Genomic DNA, 24,899 nt, shown 5'->3' on the forward strand with positions numbered 1-24,899 from the left:
GCAAGTTTTCATATCTTAATATGGCCTCAGCTGCAGAGAGACAAAAGATGAGATGACAGCTTTAATTCATTGGTCACAGTGTACTTTATACATTTAAGCCCATCTGGCCACTTGTGTGGAACTTCACTTGGCTGTCTCCATAAAATCTGAAGCAACCCATCTTAACCTTGCACAAATAGGCGTGAAATCCATAAACCCAGCAGACACAAAGAGTGTATTAGTAAGAAAAGAATGAGTCTGCCTGGTGAACTTCTAGGCTAGGCAGTGCACTTAGGATCATAGAAGATAAAGGGAGATGGAAAATGAAATAAAATTTCCAATAAGGTAGCAGTCAAGGGTGGGGGTGATTTCTGAGAAAAATAGATATTTGACTTCAAGGTTGCAGAAACTGGAATCTGGACTCCTTCACTGGGAGAAGCTGTTACTAATTTAACCTTTTCCTTTCAAAAAGGTATCCTTTTCCAGAGGAAATAATTTGTTGTGGTTCCATCTCTTGTTTGTATTGCAGTTTCTTATATTTTATGTGGGCTTATTTTGGCATAATGTAAGTTGTCATCATAAAAAAATTCTATTCACTGCTTAGTTCATAGGGAAAAGATACTGGTTTTAAGCAAATAGGTTTTTATTTCTTATATAGTTCATATTAATAGAATTAATAGCAGCACCTTTCTCCTTAAAGCACTAATCTCTCATTCTGAATTTGATGTCCCTACCAATAGTATAAAGCACCTATCTCTTGGATTTATACAGGAGGAAAAGTGGGTATTTCAAAGGCAAGCTGTGGAATGTGTAAAGCAATATCCACTCTGAGTAAAGGCTTTGAGTTCTTGCCCATGCCCTGTGCAGTAATGAAATTTCCAGTGAGCACTCACTGTGGTGGTAAAGCATCAGGAAGGCAGAATTTTGGCTTTGAGTTGCTTCACTTCAGTCAGAAAGCTTGGTCACTAACTGGGTCTTCTTACTGCTGTTCCCAGAAGGTTCCTGCAAAAGTAAAGAGCAGAAAAAAACAATTCTGAAAGGTGCTGTCTTTATGAAAAAAATAATTAATAGTCTGTGGAAAAATCCATGTTCTTTATTTTGATGTGGGGTATTTAAGGCTAAACTGGTTTTGAAAAGCATTGCTTGTTCATTACCAATGAAACTCCTTGGCTGTTTTTAGCAATTCATAAATCATTTTTTAGTTATCCTTTAGCTTTTTTATCCATATTTAAGGGGGCAGGATTGGTTATTTTGTAGTTTTACTTTTCTACATACTTTTAAATATTCAGTCTTTTTTTACTTCAGGTCAAAGTGAGAGACTGCAAGCAGCACATTAGACTGTGTAATACAAGATTTAAGAACTGCTAGATTAAAATATCTTCCTCAATACCAACTTCATATGAATGTAGTTTAAATTTGTAACTGATTTTCAGTTCTGAGAGTGGATGTCTGGAGAGCTGACTTGTACCCATCCACATTGCTACTCATGTTTTTCTCACTTGGTGTGTTTTTTGCTGATTTTCTGAATAATATTCTGAAGCTGATGCTGCTTTTTTAAAATGAAAGAAAAATAAAAAATAGCAGTCCACAGGTTTGTTATTTAGGAGCCTTTCTATTTGTATACCTGGCAGCCTGATTTTAGCAGTTTTTGCAAGAAGAAAAAAAAAGTCAGTGATACTGGAGGTACCTATCTTGTACAGAAAACATACCACTTTTGTCTAGACCTGTAGAAGTGAGATTTTGAAGAGCAATCTTAAGGATTTTACCTTGAGAAACTGGACTGCAATTATGTCAGCTCTTTTCATGCTGTCTTTTACAGCTGTTCATTCAAATTAATTGGCTGTTACGGGTGTCTCTGTTTCAGATTCTCATGGAAACCCTGTGTCTTCAGAAGATCAAGTCAGTTTGGCCCAGCAGATTTCTGATGTAGTAAAGCAGCCTGCCTTTATTGCTGGAATTGGTGCAGCCTGTTGGATTATCCTCATGGTGTTCAGCATCTGGTTGTATCGCCACAGGAAGAAGAGGAATGGACTCACGAGTACCTATGCTGGTATCAGAAAAGGTGCCCTATTATCTATTTCAGTCTGAAATAGGATGGCAAACAGGCTGCTGAATGCCTGTTTGCTGCCTATTTATTTTGTCATCTGTCTCTTGCTCTTCTCAGGCTCAAATAAGGAATTATCAGCTTGCTTCAGTGCATTCATGAAGTGTGGGTCAGTAGCCTGTGCAGAGAAAATATTTACATAATGTGCTAAGTCTGGCTTTACAGCATAAGTCTTGAGCTGAATACCAGGAGTAGCTTTCTGTAAAGATACTCCTACAAATGAGAAAGTTAAAGTTGGGTTTCCAATGTGCCCTTGCTTTCTGACCCTGTATCATCTGATGAGGAGCCATCTGGCGAGGATGGCAGCTCCTGTCCCCCCATCCAGTGCTTTGCCTGCTGCTGGGAGTGCTAACAGTGGTGTCCATTGCAGTAACACTTTGGGTATGGGTACTTGAATTTCTCCTCTTCTGGGGGAATTGTGGCTGTTTGCAAAAGCACAGCGGTCAGTCTGCTTTCCAAGACTCTTTTCATAAATGCTGTTGTGAGACTCGTGGCTGGGACTGGGTTCTGGGGCTATCCCATCCTCCATCTGTGTTTAGTTAGAATGGCAGCAGTGGGGCTAACTTAAAGCACTTCTCATTTCCATGTTGTTTCATGTTATTGATACTTCTTATATATCACATTGTCAGTGGTAAAGCAGTGCTTTTCAGTATGCTCTCTGACAAACAAAAGATCTTCTGGAATAAAAACTTGAGTCCTCCAGATCAAATAATGTCCAGGTTAAGCCTGGACATAAAAGCTGAATTCAGTGAGCTACAGTTCATTACATCTCAAAGCAGTACCTCATAGGTAACTGTAGAGTGAGTACCATAAATTTTGGAATGAATCAGAAAATGAGAGATCCTGCTTTTGAAGAACTAGAGGGGTTATATTTGACATTTAGCAATCAGAACACAGGCCAAGGTTTAAAATGTGAACTCATCTTTGTGTATGAAAGTTGTCATGAGATTGCATTCTTTAGACCCCAAGAATGGATGTGTTATGGGCAGGACAGGCAAATCAAACACAAATGGTTTCAAACAGCAGCAATATGTTGCTGTGTAAAAGGAGCAGTGCTAAAAATAGCAAAGAGTGAGTGGAAACATGGAAATATGTCTGGAGTGTTGCAGAGCTGAGATGCCCTCGGTGCTATTGAAGTACCAGTGCTCACTGTGGGCTCTTGCCACAGTGGCTGTAGTGGAGCTGCAGCCAAGGGAATTGGGAAGGAATTGCACCCTTGGCTGTGTTCTGCAGGGATTTAGGGCAGGACAGCCCCCACGTAGTGCTGCACTGGCCTGTGCTGTTTTGTTTTACTAATAGCATGCTGCCACACTGCCTTTCTACAGCTCTATCACACTAACATCACTGTGCTTTCACCAGTACCTATGATTAAGCAAAAGGCATACAATTTGTCCTTAAAAAATGCTTACTTCAGTGACATCAGCTATTGTTCAAAACAGCTGTGTTTTTCAATATCTGTAAAAATATCTTTTGTGTAATCTGGGGGGAGTTTAAATGAAAGTGTACAGAAAAGTAGGGTATGTATCTCTGGGATCAAGTATTCTTCAAAGACAAAACCTATCTTTAGTAAAATATGAATTGCAAAGTAGTTTGCCACTCTGCAGTTCATCAAGTCATCACTGCAAGCCCAAACTTTCTTCAGTCTTGCGTTTATTTATTTTTATATTTAGCTTCAGGCCTGTCATCTGTTGAAATACTTCACTACTCCCACACATACATGCTGTACTAGCAGTCTTCCACACTCGGAAGAGTTTATTAATAGAAGCTCTAAGAATTAAGTCATTCTTTCATGTGGTTGAAATCAGATTTCTTTCAGTTGAACCTCCTCAGTTCCTTAACAAAACTAGGTTTAGTACTTAGCTCACAGAAGAGTAATGAGACAGTAGCTTAAGATTATTTTTCATGTCCCTGTGATTGCAAATTATTTTGAGGTTCTGATTCTCTTTGGAATCAAGCTCAGGTTTAAATGCCTGTTCTATTTTAATGAAAGCTTGTTACTATGGTTCTATATTTTGAATGTAACTAAATTAAACTTAACTATGTGAAAAGGCCTAGCTCAAAGAAATACTATGGTATCCCCAAGAAAAAAAGCTTTGCTACAAATGGAGCCTAAAATGTCCAAATACTCCATTTTTCTTTTATTTTTCTTAGTATCATGTCCCTGGAAATAAATTGGCTGGGTAATAAGGGGATAATAAGGTGTGTCTTAAATTACAACTAGAAGACACACTGCACTCCCCACAAACTTCAGTGTTCTTAAAAAAATAAGATTCAGAAGATGTTCTCTTAGCCAGAAGCTTTTATTTCTGTTCTGGCTTTGCTGATCACCTTCTGTCTCCAGGCTGTTTTTAGTGAATATTTGATTGTTTCTGTTACCTTTCACTGTGATTAGATCAGAAAGGGCAGTGTTAGCCTTGTTCTGCTATCAGTGAGAGAAAAACGATACTGTCTTGTCAACAGGAGGGGGAGCATGTGCTAATAGGAAGAGCAGATGCTGCTGCTCTGTATTTGGATTAGAGACCCTATTGATCCAAAGAGGATTTATAGTAGCTGTGAGAGAGAAGATTGTCAAGCAGTGTCATTGTTCTGTTGTTAACCTTTCCCTCTTAAAGCCAAGGGTTGGAAGGTAGAAAGGTGTTAGATCTAGGGAGGTTTTTCTTTTTTTTGGCGATTATTTAAAAAAGAAAGATAATTACTCTGTGTAACAGTCTCATCTCTGAAAACAAAAATTAATTGCTGCAGTAGATTTAATGTCTTCATTGCAGCGAGAGTTGGTGCCATTCTTGATTCAGAGGCAGTAAAATAGCAGTTCTCTTTGTTCCTTTTTATGATTATTATTTCCTTACTGAATACTTAAGTGTGCCTATTAGTTCAGTGTAATGAGCATTTACTTAGTGAACTGCAGATAAGATTCAATAGGACCTTGATAAGGCTTTGTTAAGGAATTTGTCATTCTGCATTCTAGAATGATTAACAGTGTGGGGGTTTTGTTTGTGCTAGGATCTTCAGAAAAAAACTTAAAATACCAAACTGAGAAGGATTTGAAAGGCTAAACCACGGGAGCACAATAGAATACCAAGCTTTTTGCTTTCTTTGCCTTTATTTTTCCTGAATAGTACCTGCATAGACAATCTTCTTTCTGAATTGCAGTTTCAGTTTTATTTTTCTATCAATGTGATTGAACTAGTGGGTTAGTTATATTTATTTGTTTTATGTTCAGCTGTCTGCTAGATTTATACTAATGTGGTATGTTTCCCTTTCTCTCTTCAGCTTAATAACCAGTTTGTATTTTGTTTTGATTTTTCAGTCCCGTCTTTTACCTTCACACCAACAGGTATATATTTGCACTTTTCCCCCCTTCTTTGTTACTGAAGCATGTGTTTGTGGTACTATTTCTCTTTCTCTGACATAACCAACCAGCCCAGCTGTTCTGAAGGGGTTTTTTTTAAGCAATGTCATTAATGACAGGTATCATTATTTGTTCTCTGAGCAGTGTGCATTTGCTTTGTGGCTGACAATATTTTCTATTTGTGTGTAACCATTTCAAAGCACACCATTCCATGCCAGCATGCCATTTTGTAGCATGATCCTGTCAGTTTGTACAGCCTGGGCTCTTTTCCTGCATATTCCAAGGGAGTAGTGTGGCCTCCCGCATCTAGACATGCAAAAGGTGCTTCTGGTGGAGGATGAATGACTTAGCACAGCCCAGATGCTGACTTGAAAGAAATTCAGTGAGATTATAGCCAGTGAAATATTTGTTCCTTTTCCTTCCTCTGAATCTGCACTAATCCAGTGGCCTCAGAGTTGTCTGCTTTGGAAGATACAGAAAATCAGTGTTCCAGCAGTTAGATTTCTTTGCTTGATGCCTTTAATTGTATTTTGCGATGAAATTTTAAAATAATGATCGTGTTCAGCTTAAAAAGAAGTGCATTTCAAATCTGCTGCCTTAAATTTAAAATCATGATCCTGTTCAGCTTAAAAAGAAGTGAATTTCAAATTCAGTGTGAGTTTAAAATCACTTTCTGTTTCGTTTTTGTTTAGAAATGTGCAAAATATGACATAATCTGAACCATAGCCCACCAAAGCCCATGAGAGCCTTTCCATCCTGCAAAGCCGACCTTCAGTGGGTCCTACACCCTTTCCATCCTGCAAAGCCGACCTTCAGTGGGTTCTACAGCCTTTCCATCCTGTAGAGCTGACCTTCAGTGGGTCCTACAGCCTTTCCATCCTGTAGAGCTGACCTTCAGTGGGTCCTACACCCTTTCCATCCTGCAAAGCCGACCTTCAGTGGGTCCTACAGCCTTTCCATCCTGTAGAGCTGACCTTCAGTGGGTCCCACAGTCTGGCAGCTGAGCAGCTCATCTTCTGTAGTAGATAAAGCACAGCACATTCTGTACCCATCAGTGCTCTGCTTTTCTTTTAGCCTGAGTGAACAGCCAGTTTTTTTCTTCCTCCTTTGTTTGAAATCCTCCCTTTTCACAAGAGACCTGTGAGACTTGCAGGATGTGTGTATCCAGGCAGGGTAAAACCCACCCAGCCCAGCTCTGGGAAGTTTCTCAGAGAATGCTAGCTCCTAATCAGCACTGTTACATCCTTCAGGCTGGACCACAGAGGAAGCCAGCCCTATGTGCCTGCTCTCATCCCCCCAGAGCAGGCTGAGCTGAGCTGGGTCAGCCTCACCCACGTGCTGTTCATCAAACTGGAGGCTGCCTGCTCTCACAAGCCAGCCTCTCATGTTCAGTGCACTTGTTTCCTGTTCAGCATGAGCCAGAGTGGCCCTCAATGTTTCTGCAGGCCTTTGAGTGCCTCAGTGGAGAATAATTCAAACTCTTTATTAGTTTGCTGTTGCTTTAATTGGCTAAACAGAGGGCTTCTGTTGTAATCTCCGTCGTAGCACGCCACTGAAATTCTGCAGAGGTTGGGAGCTGACATCTATTCTCTCCAATGGATTCTTAACATTAAAAGAAAATATCAGGGTTTCTTAAGATGTGTCAGAGCTGGAAAATAAATAGCCTTGAGATTTTAAAAGAAGAAATTGGGGAAAACATGAAGCATGTAAAACACTTAAAAGAAAAAAAATCCTTGTTTTTCAATCCAGAGTCTCAGTCATGCTTTGACTTTAAATTGAACCTGGCTCCCCTCTTTAGCATTACCTACAGTAAAAGACTTACCTGTAGGAATGCATCCTACATTTTAATCCTGTTATTGTAATCACTGCCAGCATTTATCTCTCTCTTGCAGACTCCCAGTTTGGAGTTCTTCTAAAGAGCAGAATTTGGCTGCTTGTTTTCAGCACATTCCTAGCTGGAAAGTGTAGAATCCATCAGCATATGCAAGGAGGCAGTCTCCTTAACCCTTTGTCAAATCCAATGTGAACCTGCAAAATTTATAGCACTATTTCTTCTTGGATGTTTGCATCCTAAAAACTAATTTCTCAAACATCTTGCTTCCTGTGAAGGATATGCAATCCACGAACAAATGCGTGTGGACATCCACCTTGTTCATGGAGAATACTTTTGAAATGCTAGAAAAACAGTTCCTTCTAATTTAGAAAGCGTTCTTTCTGCAGACTGTTTTTTAACCAAGATTTATATATTTGAATTTTTAAATTATTTAGTATAATTTATAAATCCAGTTGTAAAATGTTACAAAATGTGCAACTTCTGTGGACTCCTAGAGTGTGCTTGTTCCCTGAGTGTATTGCAGTAGCATTCAGAAAGAGCATTTGTTTTTGCAGTAGCTCCAGCTGCAGTGAGCCATTATTTACATTGGAAGTAAGGTCTGTTATAGAATCATGATACCTCTTTAATCTTGCCAAAATAATAAGGTAGAGCAAAGCTTTAACATCCAGCCATTCATGAAATAAATATATGACCTAAATTCTTCCACAGAGCAACTCCACTGAAGTCAGCAGAGTTATGTTAAGAATAAGTTCAACCTGATGTATGGCTTCCTGCTTTCTTTAGCCATACGTGTGTGTGTGTGTGTGTGTGTGTGTGTGTGTTCAGAACAGAACTGAAATATAAAACCCTGCTGGGGCTGGGACTAGCAGTTATCAAGCAACACAAGTATTATGTCTAAACTTGGATTTGAAGCAGTAGCTTGCAGAATGAGACTCAGAATTAATGTATAAACAATGAACAATTATTGTCTTAGCTAAAATGAAAGAAAGGTGAAGTAAATACTGTTATTGAAGGAGTCTTGTATGATTTTTAAATTTTTTTCCTTCTTTTTATCTTTAATTATTTCAGTAACATATCAGAGAGGAGGAGAGGCCGTAAGCAGTGGAGGCAGGTAATTATGTGCTTTGTTCTTATAGGTATAAATTGTGTGCAAACAATTTTAAGGATTCCAGGAATTCAGTTGTCCTTGTAAGTGATGGCAGAATAATTACTTGCGTATATAAGTTTTAGTTCATTTTATTATTGTATACATTTTGGCCTTATATTTTCTGTCTAGAAGGGTATATGGTTTGAATTTTTAGGTTGACTTTCAAAACATGATTTGAAATATTTTCAGCTTTGTTAACCTGTAAAAACTGCATCTCAAAAAATGAGCAGCAGAGGGAGTGCTTTAACTTCAAAATAAAGACCTGGCTTGCCACCTGATTAAGGGAGTAAAAGTAATTAAGTCGTGGCCTTTATGAAGATCAAGAAATATAGCTACTTCACAAATACTGCAGAGAAAGAAAACGTTTATTGGTAAAAACTGTTGAAGACATAAATGGCTTATAAGGTAACATATTAGGGAAAAAAATGTTTCTGTGAATGCAAAACAGTTAAAGCATTCCTTAAAATAGATGGAGCACTGAAGGAGAGGGAAGCAGGTTGTAAATTTGCAGCCACCCACTCTGAGAACCAGGTCCATTCCAGACTGAGGATTTAACTAAGGCATGTTCAGTGGGTTTACATTATTACTCAATGAATGGCCATGGAGAAAACAGTAATATTCATTTCCTCTGTAGGGATAAAGTTTTCTTCAGGAAGAAAAAGAATGATTTTATCAAAAAGGCTGATCAGAGCAGTGGTGCTTTAGCAGCAGACCATTTTTTTTCTAGGTCACATGCAAAGATTTGGCATGATGCTGAAATAATGCTGAAGTCTCAGAGACCAGCTGGGCAACAAAGTCCTGTAACAATTCCTCAATTCCTGTTCACAAGTGGCATCTTGTGATTCCTAATTTGCAAGACATGCAAAAATTTGGTAATTGTGAAGGTTAGGCATAGAATAAAGCATTCCCAGTCTACCTGAGTGCTGTGCAGAGCTGAGGTTATACAGCTCCTGCTGCAGCTGGACCTGGCACATCATGAGGAATTGCAGATATCTGTGCCCAGCACTGTGTGCTGCTGTGCTCTCATGGCCACAGGGGCATGGAGAGAAACCTCTAGAACAGTTACCATGTGATTTTTGAATGAAAAAATCTGTAAATCACTGGGTTGCTGTCCTTACAACAGGAGAGTGAGAAAATAGGAGAGAAGAGGGATGAACCCTTTCTTTCCCTGAGAGTTGTTCAAAAAGATACTCAGCTAACATCCTTTGTGTTCTTTGTGCCACTGTGCTTTCTCACTCTTCCCTTAGCACAGGCTAGATGAAGCACTCTCACACAGAGAACAGAAATGAACCCACCAGTGTCTACATAGTGCACAGTAATTTTGGTACTTCTAGAGCATCAACTTCAATTTTACTGTCCTGGTGTTCAGCAGCAGGGCCAGAATCTAACAATGGAATTGATTCAAGGTGCAAACATCTGTGCTGGCTTTGTTCATTTGCATATGCAGCATTGACAGCCTGTGTGATGTAACTTATTTTGTAGAATTTGAAACACAGTTCTGCAATGTAACAAAAAACCCCAAAACATTATTTTTGCATAAAAAACCATCTTCTGATATCCAAACCTAAGGTTTTCACTCCCTTACTTAATATTTGTAGTGTTTTGGAAAGGTTCAGCATTTTTGCTGCTATGTGAGCATGTTAAAGCATTTTTCAGGTTTCAAAATGTCACAGTGATATATTTCAACATAATCCCCACTTGTGTGATGCTGAAAAAACACTCATTTCTGTGGCAATCCCTTTTCTAGACAGGATTTGAGTAATGGTAATTGTGCTGGGCTCACTCCAGCCAGCACCCACACAGCCACTTGGCTCTGTCCACCCCTGCCTCAGATCCTGTCCAGTAATTCAGGGAGTAAAGAAATTTGCTTCCAAGGTTAAAGATCTTTGGAAATAATGACCTCAAACCATCAGCAGGTTATGGATCTGTAATGCAAGCATCTCTTGCCTAAATGTCTCCAATTAGTAGAATTCTTGTATGCTTATATACATCACACCACATTTCTTACATGACAGCAGGTGTGAATGCAAAGGGAATTTTAGAAACAAAGGATCTTTAATTCTCTGTGCAACAAACCTGTACACAGATCTTTAAAGTGCTGAAACATTCTGGGATGCTTTGTCTCCTCTGAATGCCTTGAGGTGTAGGTTCATTGTAAGAGCAGAGTGTAGGGGAAAAAACAGGGAATTTCAAATCAGCTGGCCTGCTCACAGGCCTAAACAGCTGTATATTTATTTCAGAATTTTTTTTTAAATGCTTCTTTACTGAATTCATATTGGCTGGTTTGTAAGCCTGACAGCAAGTCAAGCCTCATCACCTCCTATGTTAAATTGTCAGATGACATATGCAGCACAGAAATATATACACATATATGTATAGATCTTTTAAATGTCATTCTAAGTCTATGACTTAAGCCTGCAGCACTGACAGACTCTATCCCCCACAAATAACTGCATGCAGCTTGTATTTTCAACTTGCAGTTTAAGAGGATTAGCATATTTTATTTTTGAAGATCATCACATCTAATATTATGGAAAATAGTTTCTGCACTATTTCAAATGGAAAGTTGCCTGTTAAATCCCAAGAGAAGGGGGCTGTTTTCATGTATGTGTATGTGACAGTAGCTAAAAATTATCTATTTTTTAAAAGCACCTTAGTTATCAAAGGCAGTTTTAAATTGTGTGGGGCTGTAACGTGCTCCACTGCATTGTTAGCATGAAAACTCAAGAGCCACCAAGGATTCTACAGAACATTCAACAGAGAGACTTTCACACTCACTACAAAAATTCAGCAACTTGGAAGACTGGGAATACTGATGACAGGAATACACTTTATTCCAAATGCAGCTAGCATGCAGCATTCATATCTGGATATTTTTCAGGTGGTCAGTATTCCCAAGTACCTCAAACTCTCTTAGGAGCTGAGTGCCTTTCTCATGAACAAGTGTGTGTCACCCCCTCAGCATGTTTAGTGAGATCCAAATGCTCCCAAGCCACAGAGGTTTCTGTTATCTGCTGTTCCCTTTAATGCACCACAGTACTGCTACCTGATGGTGAGGAGAGTTTGTTCCATAAATAACCAAGAACTTGGGAATATTCATGTTTAAATTTGGTTCTTACTTATGCATATCCATCCTGCTTCCACGTGTGAATTTTTTTGTTTATTTGACTTGCCAATTTCCTCTTTTTTTACCTTGCTTTCTTTAGGAAAGGGTGAAGGGGCAGAAAAATAAAAGTGCAACCCCTTAAGAAAAAAAGAAAAATTAAAAAATGAAAGCCAAAGTGACAAGTAGATGTAGCACACCAACATATAGTGCAGTCCAGCAAAATGAATTAATGCTGATCTTGACTGCTCACTCCTGAGTGATTTAGCAAGGAACAGGTTAGACAGGAGACTTGAAAATACGAAATAATTGAATCAAGCTGAGTTTTTCAGCACTCAAGCCTTTTGGTACGTGGTATTATTTTGTAACATCCATTTGGGAAGAGTGTTGCTGCAATGTGAAAATGCTTTTGTTTAATTTTTGAAATGACCAAGCTTTGTTTTTAAAGGCCTGGACTCCTAAACATCAGTGAACCAGCCACTCAGCCATGGTTAGCAGATACTTGGCCTAACACAGGGAACAATCACAATGACTGCTCCATCAACTGCTGCACCTCTGGCAATGGCAACAGTGATAGCAACCTCACAACGTACAGTCGACCAGGTTAGATTTGTTTCTACCTTGCTAAGGAACCTTCTTTACAGAGTATGTGCTTCTAATGCCTGAGAGAGTGTACAGGTTTGTGTGGGTTTCATTTTCAATGCTTTTTAGACTTAATATAGTGTCTCCTCTATGTCATGGTGGTGCTTTTGGGTCCCTTTTTGGATCCTCTCTTGGTGCTATTTGGATAGTTGTAGCAGGCTTAAGGAGCCCCTTCGAAGTTCAATACTGCCAAAACTCACACTGAACTAACACATTTTTGCTTCTGAATAGAGCAGATAAGGTCATTTTTGGTTTGTTCTGTACATCCTTGTTGCTTGGATGGAGAAGGAGAAAGACCAAAATGATGCCAATGTGGTTTTCCTTCTGGTTTGGATGTGATGGAAAGCAAGAAATAAAACGTTGCTAGAGTGCTTGCAACGAAGTCAGTCTGTTTTGGCACTCTCAGAACTTCACTTTGAGTGCCATTCATTCATTGAACCAAATTGGATATCTGGTGTTCTGTTTAGGGTGTGTGAATTAAGGAGTTAATTTCGTGCACTTAAAGCATTAAAACATTAAAAACACTACATTAAAGCATTAAAACATTACCAAATGTTGGATTAAGTGGTAGTTCCTGGGAGTTTGAGCAGGACTCAGAGAGCTCTGGAATAAAACCTCATGAGTTCTGTGGAAGACATTTGAGGAAACACATCTCAGAGTGCTGACTGTTGAAAATTTTGTTTTAAACAGACCTTAGGTTCCTTTTGGTTTAACCTTATGTTGCTGGTGAAGAATGAAATAAGTCTTTTCCACTGGTTTTTGCTAGCAGCATGTCTCAGCAATCCAGAGGGGGAGTGTGTGGAGTCACATAAGTGCCAAGCAGCATTACCTCCTGTAATTAATGTGAAACGAGCTCAAATGGCTGGTAATTCATGAGTGGCAGTAATGGCAATTCATCTCCTGCAGTAATGCTGTCTGACAGTGACCAGTGCCAGCTGCTTCAGAGCAAGGTGTGAGATTTTGGCATTAGAGGCTTGTCTCTCACTCTGGCTGTGGATATCACGTCTGCCAGTACCTGTATAAAAAGGTTTGTGATTCAGGGATAGTCCACTGTGGCAAGGACAGACATAGCAATTCTGGTAAATAATAAATTCAGAAAATGAAGAGAAGGCACATTTTTTATGGTTGCAACCTATTATAACATCTTGTATTGAACTGCAGTGGATTCTCCCTCATTTTAACTTTCATATTAAGCGTGGTTCTGTCGCAAAGTGTTTCCCTCCTTTCAAATAGAACTTCAGGGCTTGTGGGTCTCACAGTGTGCTCAGAGTGATCTCTTCTTTCCTGGAAATTCTGCCAAATGTTCTGAATTCTGTCATCATGGGCTGGTTTATGCTCTGAAGCAGCAGCAGTGGATATCCCCTCAGTAGCTGTGAATATGCAAAATAGCTGCATTTTTAATTACTTTTAAGTACAGCACTGTCTTCCAAGTCTACAGAATGGGAACCAATTGTTCCAAAAGTAGGTGCCATAAAAATATCTAACTAGATAAATCTTCTGTTATATAGGTAAACCAGTTTTAAGTACTTGTTATGAGGAATTCTAATGTGTCTATGTAAGAAATGTACCTACTGCATATACTGTATTGATTATATTGCCTCACACACAAATCAGATGTAGCTGCAAATGAAAGGAAGTAAAAACATATGTTCTAAATGACTCTGCAAGGATATTGTAACAAAGCCTGAGGTATCAGGAGAGAAGAATATACTGTATATACTATTGCCCAGTATAATACAATAGACTTGGAAAGGAAGAAAGACTAGTATGCAGTAGGTGAGAGAAATGAAACATTTAAACTCTAGAAATCAAGAAGTTGAAGACTGTGAAGCAATAAATAACAGAGGCAGTAAAAACACCTCACATAAGAAGGAAAAATATATCAAACAGTAAAGCCTTCAAAAAAACCCACAGGCTGGGGGGCATGAAATGTGCAGTGATAAGTTCTATGTGGCATGTTCTGATATTGTTCCTTAGTCACTGAAAATGTGGATTGGTGGTTTTCTTACACAAGCATTATTTTATTCCCCTTTCTCGGGTAATATATCTCTAAAATATGTATGTGTTAGGGAATGTTTTTGAAATTGAAAATCCTCTATGTTTGCTAGTTGTTTCATTCAGAGTAATGGTAAAATCTTGAATTCTGTGTGTAGTTTGACTTGCCATCCTCTCCAGTAAATTCATTGTGGATACAGGTAATGGACTTTGGGTTTTGAATCAAATTCATTAGCATAAATACCACTTCTTTTAAAAGAGGAAAACTATATTCCTGGTGAGTGTTATGTAATTACTGATGCATTAATCAACTGGAAAATGAGAATTTTTGCTTAAGGATCATTGAATGCTGATTCCACTAAGCCTTCTAACTGCTGACCCACAGACTACTTTACTTCATTCAGTATTCTCCCAGTGGACTGGATGTGGAGAGGAAAAAAATATGTGGGCTTCGTGTCACGCAGTGTGAAGAGAACATGGCAAGGCAGGGACACTGTTTCATGCAGTGGCCAGAGCATCAGCACATGCCAATTTACTGTCTGCAATAAGTGTTGGGCTCAGGATGTCAGAAGAATGAATTCATGCTGTTTATATGAAATATCTTTAGCATACAAGACAATGTATTACTGTGCTCTTACATATTTTGCAATATCCAAAGCAACTGAAAATCAGCAAAAATTCCAGATTGCTTTTCTGCCTTTTTTGTTTCAAATTAAAATATAAGATTGTACAAGCAAACAATGATCAAATAAAGACTTGCTACTCGGTACAGAGTTACCTTTTACATTGTACTTGTTTTTCTTTCATTCTCTTAAACTATTGTTTTTCTTTAATTCTCTTACATGTAATCATTTCTGTGTGTTTCATGAAAACCTGTTGTGTGTCTATTTCTTACAACAAATACAAGAGTGTCTAGATACTGTTGAGGTCTTATTTACTTAGTCCTGCTGTTAAGTTTTGGTTGAATTTCCCTTGCAATGCAAGTGATTTTAATCACAATTACTAATTGAATATATACACTGCTATGAGAATAATGTCTAAAACCATGAATGTTTATATGGCCATGATGGAAAAGCCCAGCAAGGTAAGTCATTGTAGATTTAATTCAGCAGGTCTGAATTTAGAGTGAATCAGAGCAGTGAACCCTCCTTTTGGAGCAGTAGTGTATAAGGTAAATGATATTCTGTAAATTATGTAGTTAATGGCAGTATCTCTGCCTCAGTGTGTCTGCTACATGGGTTCAAGCCATGCAGTTGTGCAGTGAGGACATGTTAGAGGGGGTTTCATGGTGGTGTGGGCGAACAGAATGACCTTTTCTCTTTTCTCTCCTCTGTGGTTAGCCGATTGTATAGCAAATTACAACAATCAGCTGGACAACAAGCAGACAAACCTGATGTTGCCTGAGCCAACTGTGTATGGGGACGTGGACCTCAGCAACAAAATCAATGAGATGAAAACCTTCAATAGCCCCAATCTAAAGGACGGAAGATTTGTCAGCCAGCCCGGGCAGCCCACTCCTTATGCCACCACTCAGCTCATCCAGTCCAGTATCAGCAATAATGTTAACAGTGGCAGCGGGGACACCAATGAGAAACACTGGAAACCCTCTGTTCAGCAAAAGCAAGAGGCTCCACCCATACAGTACAACATTATGGAGCAAAACAAATTAAACAAAGGTGAAGAGCTTTTAGCTTGTTTCTCCTCTTTAGGCGTCAGAGGAGTTTTGACCTTCTGGTTCTGGGAGTCTAAAGCTTTCAGGTTCAGCAATTACAGGCTTCTGCAGTGCTTTTAGGCTTCTGCCTCTTTAGATTCAGAAATACACCGTTTGCAGTGTCAGAAAGTTAATTAGCACCATGATAACCTTTCTGATATTGAATTTATTGTGAAAAATAACAAGCTGTGTCTTTAGAAAAGAGTTAAATAAAATACATTTCCTGTGGATATGAGATTAATTTAAATTTAATAGTAGTTAAGGGATTGGTTAGGAAAGAGGCCAGATATTTTATTCATAAGCCAGATGCATGGTAGTCACATTATACTCTACCTTAAATTTTAAATAGGTCAACCTACTCTTCCCAGTTGTGGATGGAGACTCATTAAATCTACATGCTCATGTAAACGAATGAAATTTTGCATATCAAACTGTAAAATTGTATTGTGTTGTACACTGGGGGCACAAATGGAGTGATCCAATTCATTTTAGACTTGTTCCTAGCAAGCCTTTAGTTCTCATATTGAGAGGCAATGCTACAGCACACAATTTTGGAAACTAAATTCCTGTGTTACCCTGACTGAAGTCTGTGGATCCAGAAGCTAAAAATAAATTGATTTCAGTGCTAACAGGAAATATCAGAATGTGCTTTTGAGGCCTTGAAGGCATGTTTCTTTAATATACTGTGTGGGAGCTGGAAGAAATAGGTATGTGATTTCTTCTTTCTAGTCCTCCAGGCTACCATGCAACCTCTCTTAATAACCTGATTTGCAAAACAGTATCCCTAGGAGTTGGACCCATTCTAACTTGGAACTTTTTTGCAAGGTTGTAACTGAAGTGATCACATAGTGATAAGTGATCCAGTAAAAAGAGACATTTCATTACAAGAATGTTGATTTCTCTACTGGACCCATCTACTCACAGAGGAGTTCAAAGGGCAATATAAAATGTCACACCTTCCCTTGACATAAACATTCCAAAAGAAAATTCAAGGGTTTTGGCTCCTTACTCTAGAGGGTGAAAGCTGTATTTTTTGTAATTGTTCTCTTTCATGAACTGTGTATTACGTATCTCTTTGGGAATTAAAACATGTTTGGTTTTTATGTGCTGGAAGATACTGCATCTTTCAAATTGTGTATATTACAGCTGCAAATTCTCTAGCATACTCCAGTGTGGAAAGGCCCCCTTAAAGCATTGTCTGCTGACAGTCATATATACATATTTCAGAGTGCTGATTTACTGTTTATCCTCTGTGTAAACATATGCGGTATGCAAGGCTTCAGCGTGGTCTGTGGAATGCAGCTAGGCTGAGAAACTATTACAGAATACACTCTGGTGTGAAATTTATCATTTTGCTCTTTTTCCTATGCTTACATTATCACAAACATTTCTGCAGCAGATGGGAACTGAATTCTTAGTTTTGTTTATTTTTGTTTTGATTTGCAATTTTATGAGTTGATATTCTGATCTTGGTTTCTTCATTTCCTAAGTCAAAGCCATCTTGCTGCTGATTACACCTATAGCTTTTGTGATGGGAAGTAACTGTTTTGATGAGTTACATGCTGTGCTTCATTGTCACTACTTTATGTCCAGTGGTTCTGTTTATGACGCAGTTTTATTTGCTGTATGAAGAGTAACCTACCTCCTTTCTGTTCTCTGTAAATTGTAATTGCTTTTTAGCACAAGGATATTGTTCTGCCAGATGACCATTTTACTTCTTATGAAGTTTTACAGATCTGGTTGCCAGATCTAGATTTAAAAGTAATAAGTGTATACCAAGTGCTTTGGAACTGGAGAGCAAAGTTATGGTAACAGCCATTAGCAAAAAAGGCCCTGCCTGTAGAACCTGCAGGATCCAGTGTAAATAAAAATAATCTTGGGGCCAGCAGACCTGGAACAAAGACTCCTTCTGTTGTAAGCCAAATTCAGTTGGAGCTGCATTGTTGCTTCAGCAGATCATTCAGCCCTTGTCATACAGAGCTGGCTCTTATGTGGGTGTGTCACCTTTAAAATACCAAAAGTAGTCACTGCAGTCCATTGGTTGCTCTGCATGCATAAATTGGGCAGAGGCCATCATTCAAGATGACAGTATTTGTGTGCAAGACGCTCACACAGGTGATAGATAGATAGACAGACAGACAAATAGATTCATTGAGACTTGATGGTTGCAGAAGCTTTGTGAAAACCCTGTGCACAGAATTCCATTTTACTCCATTTTAGCTGTGCAGTTACTAAATTCCCATGATTTCCCCTAAGCATATAATAAGAGGCAAGATAAAAATAAAACACGATTGCAGGATGATTTTTCCTTCACTACATTAATTTGTTTCTAGTTCACTACTTAAAGGAGATCTTACTTTGTGTTATAAAGCAAGTATGTAAAAGTAGATGTGTTCCTGAAGGGCAGCATTAACCATACCATTAAACTTGCAGATTACCGAGTAAATGACAACATTGCTCCAACTATTCCCTACAACCAGTCTTATGACCAGAATACAGGTGGATCCTACAACAGCTCAGACAGAGGCAGCAGTACATCTGGTGAGTACCTGCAGTGTTTTCCAAGCCTCAGGCTTTGTGATGTCAGGATGCTGTAGCTGTGGTTAGCAATATTTGCTGGGCTTAGAGAAAGAGTGATGGGGAGGAATGCATGGACAGTAGATGTTGAAAAGCACAAAAACTGTCCCAGTATGTGCCTGTATTTCTGTTGCATCCTGAGGATTGCTTAGTGTCATCCAAATGTCAGTTAAGTAACTGATTTTCTGAAATTGTGAAAGTCACAAACTCGGATAGCGGTTGGGTTTCCTGACACTGGTGGTTTACTGGGTAATGTTGTGTTTTCCAAATAAGCAAGTCATAGCAATTTCTTTCCGACTGTCACCAAGAAAAAAAAAAGGGATTTTAGTCTATGTGTTACCTTCCTTGTACTTTAGTGACTTTTTTTGTCATCTCTTGGGTCTACTTACCCAATTCATGAACCTGCTCAAGATGCAGAGTAGTTGAGTGATATCCAACAGAACTCTGCTTTTAAGAAGTTTTTCATTTTGTAAATTAAACCCATGTATTTCATTGAGTAAAAAAGCACTCAGGCATACATAAAATTTTTATAGGTTTCAGTCACTATATGTCAAAATTATTTATGTACATCATTTAGATATAGATAGTAGATAATTAAACTTTGTTTCTCATTGGCATCTCCTGTACAAACAATCTGAAAATCCTTTGTAACAATCTTGAAACAAAACAGCTTTTTGTGCAGTCTGTACTTTGGGACCACAGAATATGTTTTAGTTCAAAAGTTGTGTTTTATCATTGTGTTATAACCTTTTCACTTCCAGGCTTGATTTCTGGTAGAGCTATATGAGCTAAACCAGAGACTACACACGGGCTTGGTTGGGGCTTTACTGTAAGTGTGGTAGTTAGGCTGTGTTTATTTACATCAAATCAATTTCAGGGTGAGTTATAACCACAGTCACGAGTGCCTTGAACTTTACATCTACTACTCAAGATGCAGACTTTTCCATTCTGTTCTGCTCTTTTCTTTGCTAGTACAGTTGCCTTAATCCCAACCTGTGCTTTGTCCTGGCTGATTCTGACTAAGGCACAGCAGAGACATAAATATGCTGATGAGCCCTGCTGTGCCTCTGGATGATCTGAATTCTCAGTGGCTGGGAGGAGATAAGTACAGCTCCCAATTCTCCCAGCTGCTCAGCTGTGTTGTTCTGGGAGACAGCCTTTTGCCCATTCCCAGGTCTAGAGGATCAGGATGTGGTGCTGAGCCTGTGCTCAATGATGTTAAGACTTGAAATTCAGCATGAAACATCTCAGGGGTATGAACCATGCAAATTAAAAATGAGAGGGTGGTGTTCTCCATGCTGATACCTATTAGGGTTATTCATAACTCCTAACAATTTATAGTCCTATGCCAAGGACTCCAGCAGGAATGAAGCAAGGTGACCAAAATAATAAATTAATTGTGTTGAACTGTGTATATATCATGGTGCTTAGGATACAGAATGCAGGTCGCCTTGGGATAGTTAGTGTCTTGCTTGACATACTAAGATACCACAAAAACAATTTAACATTGCTAAAACATGTGTATCTGGCAGCTCATGTGGGATGATAATTACCAGAACTATTTTCAGTAAGAGTGGAAAATCTGAGACAGCAGAAGTGAAAAAAAAACCTTCCTAAATCTCTCTGCAGTATATTTAATCATGTATATAATGCTTTACTGTGATAATATGAAATCATGCCTCAGTTTAAGAGAGAAATGTGAATGATTCCAAAACACTCAAAATCACAGTGACTTAATCTACATAAAAGGAGTTTATCTATAAGAAAGATGTAACAATAGAAAAGAAGGATTAAAATGTATAGATACCAAGGAACAATGGTTGAGCCAGTTCTCATCTTAGTCATGTCCAAGCTTAAAATTTGCTAACACCTGAATAATTGGTCTTATTCACAGTTGTTTGAACTGTTAAAGCTACATTGCTTTATTATGAGCTGTAATTTTCCAGTAATAGTAGTTGAAAATATTTGTGAAATACCTCATTGATCTTTATTTTTTTTTCTGTTATTTTAGTTCTTCCAGCAATTATTTTCAACTGCACCTGCCATTTAGACTAAAAGTAGTAATTTCATTGTGCCTAAAATGTTTCAGTGGACAAGTACAAATTACCTATATTCAGTGACTTAATGCAACAGTAGAACTTTAATAGATCATATCTGTATCATATTGTATTTTAGGTTCTAGCAATTAAATAGGATAAAGGCACTTCAGAAAATATGTCTACAGCTCATTTGTTTTAGATGATAATCTTTAATGTAATTAACAGAAGTAGGAAGCTCACTCTTAATGACATTGCATGTAAAATTCATTTATGTTTTTATCGCATTTTGACTGTTTATTTAAAAAATTAAAGTTTTGTATCCCATGTGTCTTTTCCATGCTATGTAAAGTTCCTGCTTAAATTCAAGCATTTAAATATGTAGATCAGCTCTACAAAGAGGCTACAAGCACAAACTAGTGTAAAAAATAGGAATGCCAATTTGCTCCAAACTGAGCAAAACAGTAAATTCTCAAAGAATGCAAGAGCATCTGGGAAGGAACTGAAGTTGTTTTGCTTTTCATAGCTAGTGGTGAGGAGAGACTTCAAAGCATTACAAATACGTGCTGCTTTTTATTCCCAGGGAGTCAAGGGCACAAGAAGGGTGCTCGGACCCCAAAGGCTCCCAAGCAAGCTGGCATGAACTGGGCAGATCTTCTCCCACCCCCTCCAGCACACCCTCCTCCCCACAGCAACAGCGAAGATTACAGTCTGTCAGTGGATGAAGGGTAAGATTGTGCACCTCCCACTTTAACCACCAGTTAATTGAAGTGTGATTTGCCCTACAAGCTGGCAGTGAGACCTTCCTCCAGCATTGCTCTGGTGCTGCTCGTCAAGCTGTAGCATGGCAATTTGGAGAGCACTTAGTGACAGTGGTGTGCACCCACTCAGCACATCCTTACTGAGCTGTTCTCAAGGGCACAGAGAGCAGTGCTTTGTTTCTGAGCTATTAATACATGTGTCACTTATGCTAATTACACAGTACAAATTTAAGTCCTTATTTTCTTAAAAAATTAATTTTAGCTATGACCAGGAAATTCCTTGTCCCGTGCCACCTGCAAGGATGTATCTGCAGCAGGATGAGCTAGAGGAAGAGGAAGAAGATGAGCGGGGTCCTACTCCACCTGTGCGAGGAGCAGCTTCCTCTCCAGCCGCTGTCTCCTATAGCCACCAGTCAACTGCCACCCTCACCCCCTCTCCCCAGGAGGAGCTCCAGCCCATGTTACAGGACTGTCAGGAGGATCTGGGACACACACAACACCAACCTGACCGGAGGTGTGTGAATGCAAATGTAGCCAGAGAGATGTGACAAGAAGCATCCGAGCCCCACTGAAAATTCCTGGTGAATTTAGTGAGGCCGACAATTTCCCCATTATTCTGTTGCTATTAAACTTCTAATCCAGGATGCTAGAAGTATTTTAACCTAAGAAAGAAGTAATTAAGTTGCTTTGTTATTCTACCATGGGAAGAAATGCAGTATATCACTTTAGGGTATGTACGATGCTGACATAAGTTAAATTCACAGTCATCAGGTTATTAAAGTGGTATCGTTAGCACAGCTTACCATATAATTACAGTTCCATTGTTTCCAATAGATTTACTGCATTATTACCATAAAATAGCATGCATTATTTCACAGTAACTGTGCAATTAACTTGTCACCAATATGTATGAATATATATAAATATATAATTTATATAACCTATAGATTTTCCTCCTCTCGTAAATCCTAATACAGGAAACTACTGCTTGCAAAATTTCCTTAACATTTCCATCTAACCTTATTTAAAGGAATGACCAACATTAATAAAGACAGATATTTGCTACAGGGAAATTTTGTTTCTTCTCCGAGTTGCTTTTACAACTGTTTTGCATATAAACTCTCACAGCTTCTCTCCCATAAAACAGTGAATTCTGAATGAGCCCTTTTATGTATGATGCTTACATCTCTTGGCTTTTGTTAAGAAGGCACAGCTTTTCCATCCCAAGTGATGGGCTTTTATTATCTTTTTCCTCCAGTGGTTTGCACATATTGTTTATTGCCACAAATATATAAACTTACAGGCAGCATTCTATGTGGAATTTCTATTTTTAGCAAAATGTAAGCCTATTAAAATGAAATTTATATGATTTTTCTGATTAGACTCTAGAGCTTTGATTTTTCAACATAAGTTACTGAATATTTATAGATGTATTTTCCAAAATGTTATTTAAAAGTTAGGTCATCTTTATGGTTCCCATTTTGTAACTAGGTAGCAGTTATACATATTTTTTTAAAGGGGTCTATATCTACTTTTGCTTTAGCTCCCCCTACTTGATCTGCCTTGGTTTGTTTCCTTTACTCTTTATGGTTAACACTGGTACTGTGTATCTTTTCATCCTTTCCTCTTCCTAATCTTCCTGAGTCTTTAAAATCACTCTTTCCATTATTGGATGGCAAATTTCATGTAATTTCCATTGGCCCTGCTGCGCTGGTCCACAGAACTGTGCATTTTAATCACTTAAATTTTTCTGGGTTATTTGAGAGGTAAAGCTAGGTGGACACAAATGAAAAGGGAGAAGTTAAGTGACCAATAGTCATGAGTGGCTTTCAGAATCTCTGTGATTTTCTGGAGACTGGGAGGTATGTCCTGACATACAGAATGGACTAGGCTCAGGAGCAGATATACACAAACGTGCATAACCAGACAGCAGCTGTCTAGAAAGTAGAAGGTTTGCTCAACACAAAGACTCCTGGCTGATCACCATCAAAACTTAGTGGCAGGGGGAGCTGGAAGGATGCTCCAATTTAGGCTCCTAGGGCATACCACTTACTCTTTTTGTGGACTGAAAACATAAAATGTATATTTATTTTGTTCCCTCCTACAATGGCTAAATCTAGCTTTGCTGAAAATCTTAGAATTTGTTAGTGCCTAATTTTGTCTTCTCCATCTTACTTTTTCAAACGTTGTTTCTTTTTTCTTTTTGCTGCATCCATCTCATCAGTTAAAGTAGTCATATAATTCTGTTTATTTGATTTGTAAGGCTTGGCTGGCTACCTGTTCCATCTGCTGGTGTTGATACAACCCAAGGCTGCTGTTGAGGAATTGGGTGTCCTGTGCTCAGCAGCTGTAACCCATTCTGGAAGGGTGGGGTCCTGTTTGAATGTGGTGTGGCAATACTTTCAAACTAAGAATACATTCCACATGGTGCCCTTCCACATTGATTTTGGGTGTTTTGTAAACAGTGTATAGTGAAATGTTAAATGGTGTGTAGTGAAAATAATGCCTGAAATGCTGTTTGTCATAATTTCATTAGCTTTACTCATAGTTCTGCTGGGTGTTATTTACTGTGGTAGACAGAACCAGGCATCTAGAATAGGATTCTGGTTTTAAGGGTGAAATGTAGTATTTCTCTGTCTAGTGAGCTTGCTGGAAATATAGCAAACTGAAATACAAACCTGTGGTCTGGAATAGTCAAAAAGCACAGAAAAAACCTAAAGATTTAGTGGGCTGGCAGGTGGGATCATGTTGAACCCAGAGCTAAGATAGGAGACAATGTCACTGTGAAAGCGAGAACCTGCATCAGATAAAGGGAAAGAAGAACTGTTATTCTGTGTGCCCGTGAACCAGCTGCTCTCAATTAGCCTATCCCTAAAGGCTGGCAGCTAAACTACATTTTCAAGAACCCTAACATATTTTGTAACCAGTTGCCTGTCTTCTAATAGCAAAACCTAGAGAGTAGACAAATATATCACAAGGATATTTGTCACAAGAGCTTTAAATTCAGGCTGTAAGACTTTATTGGGCAAGGTCTCTAGACAAAGCAGGTACAGATTACAGGCAGCAACAGCTTCTGGGATTTGGGGGTGCTGTTATAAAATTATTATTGGATATTTATCTCTGTTTTTCATTCTGTTCAGTACTTAATGCAGCAAGTGAGAAACAGTAATGATGTAGTCCAGGGACAATCCAGTTGTCTCTTCCCATAGAGTCTCTTCCCATAGGTCTTTCCATGCTAACATTTCTTTCCAAAAGTAACATACATTCCCATTTATTAAAATAAAAAAATGAATAAATATATTTAAAAAACCAACCAAAATTGCATGTCACCAATACAGAAGAATTGATTTAACCATAAGAGTCACCATTTCTCAATGAGATAATAAGAGGGCAAAATTGACAAAGGAAAATTAAATTTTTTTCAAAGCAGACTGCAGTAGAAATTCCTGTTGAGCACAGCCAGCAGAGAATGGGAGAGGCATTACTGCAGAAACTGTGTTTTCCTGCCAGACAAATGGCACTTAAAGTGTGTATCTGTGTCCCCATGAAGAACTGTTGACAATGTTGCTACCTGGAACCTCTGAGTGAAGTATTAACTAATCTTGAACATTAATCTGATATCTTATACTTTGCCTCCTTAAGCTGGAGATACCATTACTGG

General features: G+C 38.6%; 1 protein-coding gene across 4 annotated transcripts in view; it reads left to right on the forward strand.

Annotated features, from left to right (window-relative positions):
• The window catches only part of ROBO1 (roundabout guidance receptor 1), a 680,236-nt gene that overhangs the window by 640,523 nt on the left and 14,814 nt on the right, over positions 1-24,899 (forward strand). For all 4 annotated transcript variants that reach the window (XM_054270279.1, XM_054270278.1, XM_054270280.1 and 1 more), the window contains 8 exons: positions 1,844-2,041; positions 5,391-5,417; positions 8,335-8,377; positions 11,965-12,119; positions 15,494-15,829; positions 18,298-18,405; positions 21,061-21,205; positions 21,501-21,752. In XM_054270279.1, coding sequence (XP_054126254.1) covers positions 1,844-2,041; positions 5,391-5,417; positions 8,335-8,377; positions 11,965-12,119; positions 15,494-15,829; positions 18,298-18,405; positions 21,061-21,205; positions 21,501-21,752 — 1,264 coding nt within the window. The remainder of the gene's footprint in view (positions 1-1,843; positions 2,042-5,390; positions 5,418-8,334; positions 8,378-11,964; positions 12,120-15,493; positions 15,830-18,297; positions 18,406-21,060; positions 21,206-21,500; positions 21,753-24,899) is intronic.

This window comes from Melozone crissalis, unplaced genomic scaffold (assembly GCF_028551555.1).
Source record: "Melozone crissalis strain CALT ecotype California unplaced genomic scaffold, PUWL_Pcris_2 ptg000009l_1, whole genome shotgun sequence".
NCBI lineage: Eukaryota > Metazoa > Chordata > Aves > Passeriformes > Passerellidae > Melozone > Melozone crissalis.